Source organism: Anolis sagrei, chromosome 5 (genome assembly GCF_037176765.1).
Source record: "Anolis sagrei isolate rAnoSag1 chromosome 5, rAnoSag1.mat, whole genome shotgun sequence".
Lineage (NCBI taxonomy): Eukaryota > Metazoa > Chordata > Lepidosauria > Squamata > Dactyloidae > Anolis > Anolis sagrei.
In genome coordinates, this window is record NC_090025.1 from 157,188,435 (window position 1) to 157,204,400 (window position 15,966).

At 36.5% G+C, this 15,966-nt stretch overlaps 1 protein-coding gene across 4 annotated transcripts in view; it reads right to left on the reverse strand.

Moving 5' to 3' along the window:
* ANKS1B (ankyrin repeat and sterile alpha motif domain containing 1B) overlaps positions 1 to 15,966 on the reverse strand; it is a 396,936-nt gene that overhangs the window by 293,938 nt on the left and 87,032 nt on the right. For all 4 annotated transcript variants that reach the window (XM_060777255.2, XM_067469140.1, XM_067469138.1 and 1 more), the window contains 2 exons: positions 10,124 to 10,260; positions 6,422 to 6,602 (listed from right to left, as the gene is read on the reverse strand). In XM_060777255.2, coding sequence (XP_060633238.2) covers positions 6,422 to 6,602; positions 10,124 to 10,260 — 318 coding nt within the window. The remainder of the gene's footprint in view (positions 1 to 6,421; positions 6,603 to 10,123; positions 10,261 to 15,966) is intronic.

The window sequence follows — 15,966 nt, forward strand, 5'->3', positions numbered from 1 at the left end:
AGCATGGATTTCTCAAGAACAAGTCATGCCAGACTAATCTTATCTCTTTTTTGATAGATTTACAAGCTTGGTAGATGCAGGGAATGCTGTGGATGTAGCACATCTTGATTTTGGTAAGGCCTTTGATAGAGACCCCCATGACCTTCTTGCAAGTAAAACAGGTCAAACGTGGGCTAGGAAATGCTACTATTAGGTGGATCTGTAATTGGCTAAGTGATCGAATCCAAAGGGTGATCGCCTACAGCTCCACTTCATCCTGGAAAGCAGTGACTAGTGGAGTGCCTCAAGGGTTGGTCCTGGGCCCTGTACTTCTGTTGCACTCTGGACAGATTTGACTTGCTCTGTAATCAATGCACTGTTTGACTTATGCTAATTGAATTGCCCAAATAATAATTTAAAACAAATACTGTCTTTCCTTTTCAGACTACTAAGGGAATAGCTAACTTGGTTTATGTTTCAGAGTACCTTGCAGTACATACATACACACACCTACTGATATAACAAGATAGCATATACTAATGGTAATTTTACTAATATACCAAGCAGATACACATTTTTTTCTCCTCTGTATAATTTTTCCCTCCTCTGTATAATTTTTCAGTATATCGTATGGAAAATGCAGCACCTACTAGTGCTGCCAAAGAGACTTCAGCTGCGTGGGCCTGCTTTTTTCCTTCATGGAAACTTGAAAAGACCTTATGTTCCCTGAGGGAAATAAAAGAAAGCAGCATCAGCCACTTCTGCCAAAAAGGCTTCAGCTGCATACTTCTGACTTTTTCCTTTTGGGGCTCTTAAAACAAGTCCATGTCTGCTGTTTGTACACAAAGAAAGGGAAGCAATATCCATATTTATTTCTGTGTAATGCTTTTGGACAGTATGTTAGTAGAAAACTAAGGAGGCTCATAGCTGCTGGGCAATCTCAGCTGGGAAAGAAAGAAATAATAATTCCCAGTTAAAGTTTTATTTAGTGTTATTTATGTATGTAAGATATTTGTACATCATATTTCAATCAAACTGTACATTAAAATAGGAAGAATAAATATACGACCCATATAATCCAATCTGTAAGATTAAATTCGTAATGAAAAGTGAGGACTGTATTGTGCCAGGTACATTTCAGGTACTTTGGTCCTTAGTTGAAAGGACCTTTAAAGGTCAACACTCTGAACTGGGCTTGGAATCACTGCAGGTGACTTAATACAAGCTTACTATTATTATAAAGGAGCCCCCGGTGACGCAGAGGGTCAAACCACTGAGCTGCTACACTTACTGATCAAAAGGTCGGCAGTTCAAATATGGGAAGTAGGGTGAGCTACCCCTGTTAGCTCCAGCTTCTGCCAACCTAGCAGTTTGAAAACATGAAAATATGATTATATCAATAGGTAGCACTCAGGCAGGAATCCTGGGTCCCAATTTTGGGAAAAGGTGGGATAGAGATAGTAACAATAAGGGAGGAGGTGTTTTCTTTTTACACAACTTGAAATATTGCAGTATTTCTCATTCATCTAAAAATTATCAATGAAATATGTAACTAGAAGATATTTAAGAAAATGATAAAGGGACTAAAATCAAAACCCATGAGGAATAAATGAGGAAACTGAGAGGCAGAACAATTGCCATCTTTAAATATCTCAAGGTCTGCCTTGGGAAAGATGGAACAACCTTCTTTCAAAGTGCTGGCTTTAGCCTATAAAGCCCTAAACAGTTCTGGCCCAGCTTACCTGTCCGAACGCATCTCCCTCGATGAACCATCTCAGAGATTAAGATCATCTGGGGAGGCCCTCCTCTTGGTTCCACCTTCCTTGCTCCTTAGCTACCAAACTCCTTCCCCTACGAAATTAAATCAGTGCCCTCCCTCCTGGTCTTCAGAAGGAAAGTAAAAACTTGGCTATGGGACCAAGCATTTGGACAGTAAGCAGTATAAGGAATGATCGGGGATTATGTGCAATAGATATTATATCTGAAACAGTCTGGACTACAATTGTTGGATTGTGTGATTTTAATGTTTATATTGATATGTTTTCAATTCAATGTTTTAATGGTAAATGATGTTGTGTTTTATGATTTAATTGATAATTGTAAGTTATTATAATTATCATAACTCTGGGAGAGCTCCTGGCACAGAACAGTTCAGATTGGAGCAGATTTTGATGTTTGCATTAACCTCAAATTATGCTCTGTAGTATCAGTGACCTTCATGACTTTTTACTACAGGATTTAACTGGTTTAATCTAGTTTATCTCAGGTTAAGAACCAGATGTTCCTGGACATCTGCTCTACTTTGGGTGTAGAGCTAGTGTAGTCAAACCCCAAGTCTGATGAATGTACAACAATGCAACAGTTGTGCAAATAAGACTCAAGTTCTTTAAAGTATTACGTAACTATACACAAACCCAATATGAGGGACTATAGAGTGAGAGATAAAAAATGAACATTTTGCATCCTTAAAGGCCAAAATGAGAAGACACTTGACAGTCTTCTATTCTGCTACCTGATAGTCTCAAGTGTGACGCAGCTTATATAAATGACCAGTAGTTAGAATCCTCATTTCTACAGACTCTTCAGTAAGTTCCTTCCAGTTATCTCCCATATGTCATACAAATAGATCAGATTGTAGTAAGATGAAAAATCTGCAAAAGTCTATCTCATTCAAAGATTAAACATACAGTGCATACTGAATATGAACTGCACGTAATTTTTATAATAACAATTGCAAGACTTTATATTAAATTTGACCAAAAAAAAGTGGCTGGGCGTGAATCTCCATCACTAATACTGATGAGGCTATCCACATCTATTAAAATTAATGGAAGTTCTGCCATTGTGTTTAATGGTGTGTGAATTTTAATCACAGTGAATAACCAAGAATTATGGTTTTGTGGAGATTTTTTTTTGAAATATTAAACTAATTTATGGGGAATCTGAAATCATAATATAGATAACAATTAAAAATGCTATCTCAAAATATTATGGTTTTTTATTCCTTTTCATCAAATTATCAATTTATAAAGATTTTGGATTGAACTAAATCTCATATGAGCATCGTTTCTTTCAGAAGAATGGTTTGAATTGTAAGAGAAGGCAATATAAGAAAATTCATTGAAGGGAAATTTCGTTTCCTCTTGCTACAGGCATCTTTTTGGAGCCCATGTTAACAAGATACAAGGGTTCACAGAAGGATGTTAGACAAGAGACAGATTACACAAAATAGGGTAAACGATCAGTCTTCTTCAGGTTGCTCACTCAGGCCCCTTCTACACTGTCATATAAAATCCAAATTATCTGATTTGAACTGGATTAATTCATTCACATGTTTGTTAATTCAACTGTTGGTGAAACTACCATATACACTCATGTATAAAGTGATTTCAGGTATAAGTCGAGGGCAGGTTTTGATGCTAAAATTATGGATTTTGATATGACCCATAGGTAAGTCGAGGGTCATTTTATTGAGAAGGGAAAGCACCAGTGCTGCTTCAGGGGGCTGCCACCCCTGGCCACAGCTACCATTTCCCTACCTAGGTATTCAAAAAAGTAGAGTATTTTCCATCTTTACATAAAAATGCTATTTTCTGCAAGAAACCACATGTGATTTTTTGTAAAGTAAGTCCTGAACTACACAAATTTACATCATTCCAGGAATTGGTTTCCTTGAGATTTGTGAAATGCATATTTGGCCATCTTATTTTAAAAAATCAAAGATTTTTTCCACCTGAAATCTGTGTTTTAACTGGTTTATATAGTATGCCGCAACATCAAATTTTACAGTTCTATTCTTAAATAAAATATAAATGGCATTAATCATTATGTTAAGAGGGCTTGGGAAGCTTAAATGATTTTTAGAAATATTTGTAAAGCTAAGAAAACTGCTTGAGATAATCCAGCTTCATTGTTCAATTTGGGAGATGCTTTTGGATGGATCACATAGCACATAATTAATAATCACATAGACACAAGATAATTGGACTTTTAGGCACCCACGTGATTTCCCAGATGCCATGTGCTATTGGAGAAATAAAAATTAAGTTAAATAGAAACTTACTACCACACATGAGCAACACCTCACCCAATCAGCTAGTAAAGATAAACCCACATGATTTATGAGAATTCACATGTTTCTTAGGAAATGAAAGTTACTTTGAGAAAAGATATAAAAGAGCCACCCATTTTGTGTTTTGGGTGGCAGTTTCACTTTTGACCTGCAGGAGCAGGGCCTGTCCACCTTTATTTTCCCAGTTAAAAATAAATCTGGTTCTTTTCACTTAATCCAACTGAGTTCATTTTTTTCTCTTCCTGCTCTTTCCCAGATCTTGCATCTGCACTGTTCCACAACAATATAATTAGCTTAGTTCTGCTAATTTCTCTTATTTGGTGCATTAATGCTGAGAAAACTTTTCACTTTTACGGTGTTGAGGTGAAACCCTGACAAACATCTGTGAATTAAGCTTAACTTCATGTCCAGATAATATATTGTCAGATTCTAAAGAGGTGTTGGAGCCATGGAGTCAAGGAGAAGCAGCAATACAATTAAAAAGGCCTTAATTAATATTCTACTAGCAAAAACCCCTTTACAAAAGGCGTTTAGGCACACATATCTAGCTACACGCTCCCTTTCACTTATTTTTATTTATATAGGCATATGGAGTCTTCCTTGGTGTAGGAAAAAGAACGCAAGGGCTTGGAGCCCAAGAGATCCCACATATCAAGCCCATTGTGTCCTGTGTCCCTCCCATTTGCTTTGCACATTTCTGTTTTCCTTTTCCACTGTCTTGCTGGAAGTTTTGTAGCAACATTAGGGGTAAGAGAATGCTGGAAAAAACGCAACGTTCAACGACAGATTTCATAGGTGCATTTGTAGTAAACAGTGCCCTGGAAACATAGGCATTCTGCAATACACAATGTTCTGGAAGCAGAGGCATGTCTGGAAGCATTGCTTACAACCCATGTGTCTGCAAAACAGTGTGCTTCTAGCTAGGTGTTGCAGGACCACCTCCTTAGCAGAAAAAGGCAAAAGTTATACCTTTTTGTGGTGCAGGAATCTCTCTCTATTGTTTCAGTGCTATTTCTGCCCCTGGTATTGAATGTTCTGCTAAAAAAAAGTAATGCCCAGGAATATATCTACTATTAGGATATATTCTTCTACTGATGTTTTTTGTGGCATGATGCATTCCCTATTCTCTTACTTTTCTTTGTATGTGGATTATTTCTTCTGAAAACAAGATTGGTTATTAGAGCACGCAGTTTCATAGCACATATACATTTGCTTATTATACATTTAATTAAAATAGATTTCTTGGATAGTCGATTCCTAAGTGGTATGACTCATGAGTGGAGAAAAGCTTTCAGAATATAAAGTATTACTTAAAGGAAAATATCACACACTTTATTCAGTAGATGAACAGGGTTTACATCATTCAAACCAAGTTCACTCTGAGAAAGTGTTAACATTGATCCTAGCCCTCCTTTTTATAATTTTCTGCGAAATTAAAATAAGCAAACTAAGGCCCCTTCTACACTGGCATATAATTCAGATTATATGAGTCTACACTACCATATAATCCAGTTCAAAGGAGATAATCTGGATTTTATATGGCAGTGTAGAAGGGGCCTAAGACTGATGTGAAGAAACTGATCAGAAAAACAGCAGTAAATGTAAACATTTGCTTAAAATCTGTGGCAGTATTCCCCAGTGACTTCTTTGGGGGTTCACCACTTAGCCCACTATTTTTCCATCAGCTGGGAGACTATAATGCCAGTAAATGTTAAAATTTTCACAAATTTCATTGTTACTACCAAAATGAGGGATTTCCTTTGTTCCCACTTTTGTCACCAATTCAATGATCTCCTTCTGTCCTATTGCTATAGCCACCAATTCTGGGAGCCACCCAGATGTCCTCAAAGTACCAATGTGAGATACTGTGTAACTTGTATCTCCACCTGACACAAACCCGCTTTATTCACTGCTGCCATCACAAAAACTGTGCCTGAATCCACCTGTCATAATATATAACAATCTTGTTTATACACTTTTGACCTCCCCTGTATTTCAAAATAAATGTATCTTTTACCTGCAAAACAGAACACCACATAGCATTTTTTTTCATTCTAATTTAACTAAATTACCATTGACATTTTATTATAACATAATTGGCTATAATCTGTGAAAATAATTCTATAAAATCCAGATCCTTTGTAAAGCCGGAAGTATAAAAAGGTAGAGCTCTGACTTTGCAAATATAACCTACACATCCTTTTTTTGACAAACATATTTTGTGTAACATTTTTAAAGATGTTACATATTCAACATATAAATAAATGTGCCATCACCTTCTGTTATTTGTAAAGTAATCATTCAAAACTGCTTGGATTTCAGCTGATTAGAACATACAAGGTAAACATGCAATTTCTTCCTTTCTTTTACCTGGAATATCATTATCTTCAATGCTGCCATCAACTGATCCAGTTGAATAATTAGCTGGACTGATTGGAGGGCTGGAAGTAAAGCTTGCATATCCTATGGAAGAGGTGATTTCAAAATACTCATGATTGTGATTTAATCGGTGAAATTCAAAAGCTGACACTATTGATGTACGTTGCTTAGGCTGGAAAACAGAAATGGGTGGAAATTTCAGTTTTTGTTTGTTTTTTGTCACTAAGGACGATTTTCTCTGAGTTGATTTCTTTTTTAAGTTAGATTATTTTAAAAATCCACTGTTTTCAATTATGTTAAATTCATATTATATATACAATTCATAGAAGTAGTGCATTCATCCACAAGTGATACTATTCCATTGTCTCAATAAAACATTGCCATAAATGGGATGTCAAAATATCCAGATTTTAATATTTTCAAAGCAACTCTGCAAAAAGAACATTGCAATGTTATTCAATGAAAAAAACTTTTTAATGTCTAGACCAGGGGTTCTCAAACCTTTTCAGCCACCGAGCCCTTTTTGAAGCCAAAGTTTCTGGTGGAGTCTCAGGAAATGTTCATATATTACATTATATATTATTATATAGTGTATATATATCACACAAACTTTTGGACACAGGGACCACGTTGCATTTTAAAATTTGACAGATGGGCCAGACCAGAGGCAGACAGATGTGTGAACTATTTTTTTAAAAAATGAGCAAATTCCTATGCGCACTGCACATATCTTGTTTGTAGAACAAAAGAAAGGAAAAGAAGAACAATACAATATTTAAGAACAATTTTAACTAGCATAAACTCAAGAGTATTTCAATGGAAGACCCCAGGGCCATCCAGTCCAACCCCCTTCTGCCATTAGGGAAAAACACAATAAAAGAACCCCCAACAGATGGCCATCCAGCCTTCGTAATAATATTTATTTGTTTGTTTTTTATGTCAAAAACATTGCATAAATAACTATAAAACTGATCAATATAAAGGGAACACAAGCGGTTAAATAATTTTTGACCAAACCAGGCAAGAGCGACCGCATAATAATAATAAGAAGAGGAGGAGAAGGAGCAACCCCCAGGGGCCAACCCTTTTACATTATACAGGAAAAGCAAAAAGCACCCCTGGCTGATGGTAATGCAGCCTTTGCAGTAACAGTAGTTAGGAGTAGTAGTAGTAATAATAGTAGTAGTAATAGGAGCAACCCCAGGGGCCATCCAGTTCAACTCCCTTCTGCCATGCAGCAAAAGCATAATCAAAGCAATTCCTGAGTGGTGGGAGGAAAATAGGATTTTGGAAGCAAAGAAGGCAGCTGGGGGAGGGGTCTGGTGGCAAAGAAAAGAATGTGGGCAATGAGGGAGACGGGGAAGAAAGGGTCTGTGCCCCGGGAGAACGCTGCTGCTGCTGCGGTTTCAGAGGCTGCAAATTTTAATTTCCCTGCATTTCTCTGGAGGAAGAGGAAAGAGGAGGAGGCGGGAAACAGTATGGCACTGTGGAGCCCCTGACTACCATTCGTGGAGCCTCAAGGTCTCCACAGAGCACAGTTTGAGAACCCCTGATCTAGACAATTTGAATTTCAGAACAGAATTCAAGCAGACACAGTATTTGTGTTCTATGACACACTGTTGACATCACAGTTCCACAGCTATTTGATCCAAAGTATTTTTTGTTGTTCATTTGTTCAGTCATTTCCGACTCTTTGTGACCTCATGGACTAGCCCACGCCAGAGCTCCCTGTCGGCCGTCACCTCCCCCAGCTCCTTCAGAGTCAAGCCAGTCACTTCAAAGATGCCATCCATCCATCTTGCCCTTGGTCGACCCCTCTTCCTTTTTCCTTCCCTTTTTCCCAGCATAATTGCCAAAGTATTTTACGTGTTCAAAATTCAAAATGAACATTAACCAATCAGGTGTATAATTTGAGCTGAGAAAACATTGATAATTGGTCTCTCTTGGTTCAGTTTGTACTTCAATATGTATCTCTAGAATTTTTGCCGAAGGCTGACAGAACATACTCAGATGTTTGTTATTTAGTAGAAGAACAGTGAGAGGAATATACAGAAAAGGGATTCAACCCTTGCCTAAAGTGCCCACTAAAGGCATGATAGTAATGAAGAAATAAAATCAGGGAGAGACAAAAAAAGAGTTTCTACTTTTAAAATAACAATGAGGATATTTTTATTTCTTAAATCTTCTCTAATGTCTAATACTTACTAATAGTTCCTATCTTTAAAAATCTTTCTCAATCCCCATTATGTGAACTATGTATACACACACAAACATACACATTTGATATTTATCAATTACTCTTCCTCTCCATGTGCTTAAAGTGATTAAGAAGAAATTCATATTCATACTAAGCGAGAGCCAAAAAAAACCAAAAAGCAAAAATGATTAAAAATATACACTATAAAACAGAGCTAACTTTTGAAATCAGACTTTGATAACGACTCAGTAAACAGCGTAAGTTCCATCAACTGTATAAAAATCAGTAATAAAGGAGCCAAACTATTAGATTCCATTTCTTGCTAGAAAACTGTTACTACAGAATATCAGACTAGTCCTATTACAAAGGCTATTGTCAATTGGAGTATGTGTCCAAAATATTGGTTTGAAATCTATGTTCTGCATATACTCTATACAAACATCATATACAATAATAATACAACTAGTCATAATAACATTAATTAAATGGTTGAACATCTGAGGAGATAACAAAATTAATTTTGGACACTCGCTCAGAGTTGATCTGACAATATGAGATATTCTATATGGCGCTCTCTGGGGTACTTGAACCTAAAAAAAAGAACCCAAAAGCTCTCACGGATGATCATCAGCAACTGAAGTGGGTCTAAAAACTCCAAAACATCTGTTATCTTTTCACAGAAAAATGCTGCAAAAAAGATAAGCACAATCACTTCTTAACAATCATTCACTTTTTCACTCATTCAAAAAAACTGAAAAGAGTGCCTAGTGAATTCAGAGGGAACATAGCCACCGATTTCAATTAAGTTAGTAATGAACAAAGCCAAAAGCATAGCTATTCAATGTTCTGGGTCCATCTGTTGACAATTCCATGATGAAAATAGCATTTAAAGCTGTTTCCAATTAACTATCGCACAACAGCTTGTTCTAACAATAATTCTGATGCCGCTCTGTGCCAGCCAATAAACTGGGGTGGGGGGGGGGGGGGTGTGTGTGATTATGACAGAAAGAGACAAATGTCTAATATGGTGGGTTATATAGATAGAGGAAAGAGGAATCCTGTAGAAATAAAACAGCAGGTGTTTTGCAGGGGCATTAATAAAATAATAAGAAAACTCCTTGATATGAAATAATTGAAAATAAGAAAGGTGAAGCCCTGCTCAGAAATAACAGTAACTAACCCATTACTTAGCACAATGTGTATGAGCCAATATCAGTGGAGGAAGCAAGAAAAAATGGTACAGAGAAAAAGTAGCATTTGAAGAACAAGAGGGTAGGAAACAAACTCTGCCATGTCAGAAAGCAATTTAACAGTCAAAAAATAAGTAAGCTATTAAGTAAGATGTTAATTTATCCAGATCCAAAAAAAATAATTAAAGGGGAACTTCATTTCAATATATTTAAATGTTATTGACATATTCTTATTAGAACAGTATCAGAGAAAATAATTAACTTTTCAGTCAAAGGATCAACTGATTTCTATTTCAGATCACCCACCTGAGGCCGTATAACTTTCACTATATTTTTTAGTGCAGTATCTGGTGATGGAGGAGAACAGTCAGGTGTTGGGCCTGTTGAACTGTTTCTATGGTTACTGGTACCTGGTGCAATAATTGCTACTTGAGGTGCATTATCTGTGAACAAAAATAGCATTGCAGTGAATACAACATTGTATAGAACATACATTTAGAAAACAGGAATTGGTTTGGAAGACAAAAAAACTATTTCACTTCAACATTTTAGTTATCATTTAAAAGTCATGTTGCTAGCTTTTTATAATCTTTGTTTTGAAAATGAGATATTGTCAATCATCCCAATCTAGGAGATCCCATATGTACATGGAGAAAGGGAATTCTGTATGTGAATTGCCCTTCAGTGTATGAGTCACATAGAGTTATGCTGGAAGTAGGAAGGGGCTGTAAGTGTGATTCTACATTTGGGAAACACATCTGAACAGACAATTGAAATTGGCAGCTTTAATGCCCTCATTTAAGAACGGAGATAATGTTTCCAACTTTTTCAAGTAATATCCGAGTTGTACTGTTTGCCCAATAACAGAAATTGCCTGTGCAGGGTTTGGATAAAGCCAAGGGAGTTTGTACACTTTTTCAAATTCAATATATGTAAAAATTGCAATACCTTTTCCAAAATATTTAAAGTACAGCATACAGAACATTAAATATTCATAATGGAAAACATATCTAAACACAAATGATTTAAACTGGTAATTGTATCTGAATTAGAGTTCTTTGGTTTTCTTTCTTTTGGTCATAGTACCATATGTACATCCATAAATGGTATTACTAAAATTAAAGGAAAAACTTATCAATGTCGATTTTGCAAAATTTAGATGACCAACCATCTGCCAGTGCCCATATCTTTCTCTAAACTCATATTAATTTAACATGTTTTGTATGTTCAAAAAGCATGTTCTGTTGCATTTTAAACCCTTTCACCACCTTCTCTTCCTCCAACACCACCGCTGTAGTGACTATGAGAATTTAGATTGACCACTCTTAAGTTAAAGGGGAACAAGCATTCACATCAGCAAAAACTAGTGGAGTAAATGAACCCAATATTATACCATGTTGCCAAAAACTTCCCCATGTAATTAGGTTGTTAGTTACTCTGTTCCCTCAATTCCCTCAATGATTTGGTCTCTCAGACTCCAACTGTATTTGCAACAAATGTCCTGGAATACAGGGTATCTCTTGTATGAATGGTAAAAGATTTTGATTAAGGAGGATGGTCACATCAAGACCAATGCCAAGGACTATACCAATGCAGGTTTAAGAGCATACATTATCAACATCAACAATGGCAATCTAGACAAAATGACATTAAAAGGAATGAAATGTAGCCTGCTTTTAGCGGAACGGTTAATAGGTTTGTTGGCTTTTTCACAATGGAAGCTTTTAACTTCAAATCTGCAGAATAAAAGATTCACAACAGTGACCAAACTTTATTTTATGTTTCATCTGTCTGATCCTGGCTCTTCCACTGTCTGTTTCTTAAAGAAGTCCTTTAAGGCCATAAAACCCTAAAGAGCCCACATGATCCCTCAATAAAATCCCCAACACCTAATAACAACACTGACAAAAACAACAAATTAAAAATCCAACAAGAATGGGAGTGAGAGAAAAAGAAAGAAACCAACTTCTAGTTCTGAAGCAGAAACTCACTTAGGATGTAACTGCTGTAGTAGACAGAATGCTACTGAGGAGACAGTTGGAAAAAATGCACATGCATACTGAGAATGGATGTCCCTCAGCTCTAAAAGAATTTGAAAAGGTACACTGCACAAGGAAGCCTTACATGGGTCAAAAACTGATACATCATGAATTTAAATGATAGCCAGTAACAATCTTTTATTGAGGACTGAAAGTGGTGTCGCTAGCAGGCCAAGCTTTTAATATTGCATTAACTTAATGTACAAGACAAAACTAAAACAATGTTACAAAAAAAATCCAGAATGATGTGTATGTTTATTTCTGGATCCCTTAGGCAACAAAATATTATTAGAAAAATAGTGGAGGAAGAAGTAGAAGTTCAAAAGAAAGCAGGTTGAGTTTTATGTTTTCAATAGTTTTTGCTGAACAAAATGGAATCACCATTATACTGGGCTGGATTGTAAATACATGACTGCATAACTATATTGAGCCACATATTGTCTCTGAGAGCTATTTTAGAGGAATTAATTACCAGTGAAATGCATTCTAGTAGCAGTAGGGAATCTGGTTGGTTGTGATTTTGTATAATAATAAAAATGAGCATGAGGATCACAAGTTTTGTGCATTTTCTCTCACCATCCGCCTGTAGAAATAGACCCTAGAATTGCTTCAAGTTTCTATAAACTTAGTAAAGTCAAGCCCACTGAATCACAATTCTCATTAAGAACACAGTAAAATTACAGATAAAAACATCATAAAAATAAGCCATCAACAACAACCAGCAGCAGAGCATATACTAACTAAAGAACGAGACAGGGGCTTGTGCAATACAACTGCAAGGGCAGGGTTGATAGAAAAGTGCAGGAGCCAGATGATACTTTGGGCTAGAAGGGCCAAGTCAATTAGTGCAGTACAACTACAGGCAGGGACAATGGTAAAGTGTAAGAGCCAGATACTACGTTATGGCTAGAAGGGCCAGCATTATCTAGTGAACTGAATTAATCTTTGTTTGCTTACATGAAAGGGCAAACTGATCAAAGGTGCATCAAGATGTGATTCCAACAATGCCTCTGAAAGTATACAGCTACTGAAGGCCCAGAAAACCTACACTACATCTAAGTCAAGGAAACATTTATATATAGTTTTCTATGTATGGAGATACAATTAGAATTCCAGAATCTGGGGAAGTCACTGTATACAGAGATGTATATTTGAAGCTTACTACATCTCTCATGTACATGTAAATAAGTTAATCTCAGTATTTGAAGGAGCACCTTTCCCTACAGATTCTTGCCTGAAAACCCATGGGTTGATGCAAAGGCTCTCATCTAAGTTCACCATTAGGAGTAACACCTGTATGAAGCTATGGGATAACCACAGCTCTGTCATGCAAGTAATGTGTGACAGGGACTGTTGTGTAATACAACTGATACAAGAGCAATACAAACACAAAAAATTAAGGTCTCAAATCCAATATGCAATAATTATTTCAAACGGCATTCTGCTAGCCATCATTCCCTTAATCAGCTCTATGGGACTTCAGCACAGGTTAGGAGAAGAACACTAAGTCACCTTTTGTTTCACACAGCCCAAGAATTTCTGGCTCATCTCAAAACAATCTGCTGAAGCCAAAAGGGCAGCCTAAAAAAAGCCAACCAAGGGTTGAAAAGATAAGTGTCAGGGCAGACTGGGCACTTCCCCTAATTTAGTGGAGTACACAAATACAGCTGCTACTACAGCATAGTGAGCAGGGCTGGATTAACCATTAAGCAAAATAAGCATGTGTTTAGGGCATCGAGAAAAAGGGAGCACCAAAGACATTTTCCATTGCCAGATTTACCAAGAACCATACGGTGCAAAACTATAAATGGTGCAGCTGAACCAGGTTCCACAAAAAAGAGACTTTGGAGTTATAAAAAGTAGAAGTATAGAAATATAGAAATATATACAAATTAATGGTTCTATGGTTTGTTCATAGGAAGGTTATTGTTTTCTTGGCCTATGAGGCTGAGGAAGTGTGACTTCTTTGAGGTCATCCAGTAGTGATTTGAGATTTGGTCTCCTGGTCCTATACTCAAACTAGTACACTAGGCTGATTGCCCATCCAAGCTGTATATCCAATCTTGATTCAGCATTATGTAAAATAATGTTTATTTTTGTTTCTCGTAGCAGCCCATGAGCACATCTAAACTGGCCATTTAATGCAGCTTGAAGTCGACTTCAAATTGTGGGGGCTACGAAATACATGCTGACAAAGTGTGTTGCAGCATAAATTAGAGCCTTTAAAAACCCATCAAGCAAATTCACAGGAAAGTATGAGTTAAACCCCTTAAAGCACTTCAGCAAGCTCTAAATCTAAACTGCTCCACACAACAAAATCTGCTCCACAGAATGTGAAGCACATTGTAGAAACCTGCCTAAGGTGGAGCATTTTGTAAAATTTAGAACGCAGGGACAGAGGTCCTGCCAAAAAACTCTACAAGGGCATAGATGGGCAGCTTCACTTTCTCTTTTTTCCACCTCCTCTGCCTCTAGAACACTACCTGCTGTTGTACTCAGATGTAGCCCAGTAGGCTCACTGAGTGCCATCAAAATTCTTCCTCTTGTTTCATTTTGGATTGTCTCCTTGCTAAGTTTTCATACTAAAATACATTCAAAAGTGGTTTCCCATGCCACTTTCTGCACAGTTCTAGCAAGAGTTAATTATGGTGTGCCTGCCATTGTTTCTAAGAGATTTACCACCAGTGTCACTTTCAATTATTGCTGCTGCTCAGTAGTTGTTTGGCACATTCAATCCGGTTTTCAGTCAAAGTCTATCTGTCATGGGAGAACCTATCAACAGCACTGTTTCCATCCGCATAGCCTCTCGCATCACAGGAAGATCCCACCACTGTTGAAAAATAAAGTCATGACGAAGCACTACTTCACTACTGAGTTTAGTGGACCAATTATCTTGTATCAATGTTACTTGAAATTATTCAGATTCTATATAATTTTAAATATTGTTTTCTTATCCAGCATTGTTAAAGTAGAAACAATGATTTGTGCTCCATTAATGATTACAGTTCTATGTAATTTTGTTTTTTAAAAAACTAGAATTTATGATTTTGTAGTTTGAGGTAAGTTAAATACTGTATATACTCAAGCAGAAGCGTAGTTTTTCAGCACATTTTGAATGCTGAAAAATGCCCCCTTGGCTTATACTTGAATGAAGCTTCTAGCAGTTGCATGCCTCCTCCCATTTTGGCACAGCAACCCAACTAGCTCTCTCTGCCGAGACAGGAGGAGAGGAAGATGCGCGACCTCTCCTCTCGGCACAGCAACCCAGGCGGGTTGTGCCGAGAGGAGAAGAGAAGCTGTATGCCTCAATTAATGTAATTTTATTGGTATCTATTTTATTTTGAAATTTACCAGTAGCAGCTGCAGTTCCCACCATAGACTTATACTCAAGTCAATACGTTTTTGCAATTATTTGTGGTTAAAATTAAGTGCCTCAGCTTATATTCGGGTCGGCTTATACTTGAGTATATACAGTATCTAAAGAGTTAACATACAATCAGGTATTGTTCTCCATAAGATAATAATTTTAAGTGAAACAATACTTCTAACTTTAAAAGATATTTTATCTTTATTATTATGTTTTTGTAAATGATTTTATACACATATCAGAATTATGAATGCTATTCCATTCCCGTTTTCAATTATATTTTGTTTTAAATTTGTTGCATGTTGCCTTATGTTTTTTATCCAGAAAAAGGAAGGATAGAAATTACAGAAATAGATACGTCAAAGTAACTCTTAACTCAAAGACCACATGAGCTACAAAATTCTAATAGCAAGGATTCTGTGGAAATTTCTATCTGAAATTAAGTAATTTTCACATGTACAAACACACAAAATATTTTGACGTTAGTGATACTAATCTATGAGCTGTAATAGGTATTTGTGTAGAGGCTTCCTGTAGCAGAAGTACAAAAAACTGTTGCATACGTAAATAAAGTCTGGCTCCAGTGATAAAGTAATATATATCTATATCCATTAAATGAGTTGTGCTGCAGAAAGAAGTCATTCAATTACCTTGTAGCAAGATAATATGTTGCAATCCTAATAAAATAGTAGTGATTACTTGCCAACTTGGAAAAAACACAAAATAAGCAATGATGGGTTATG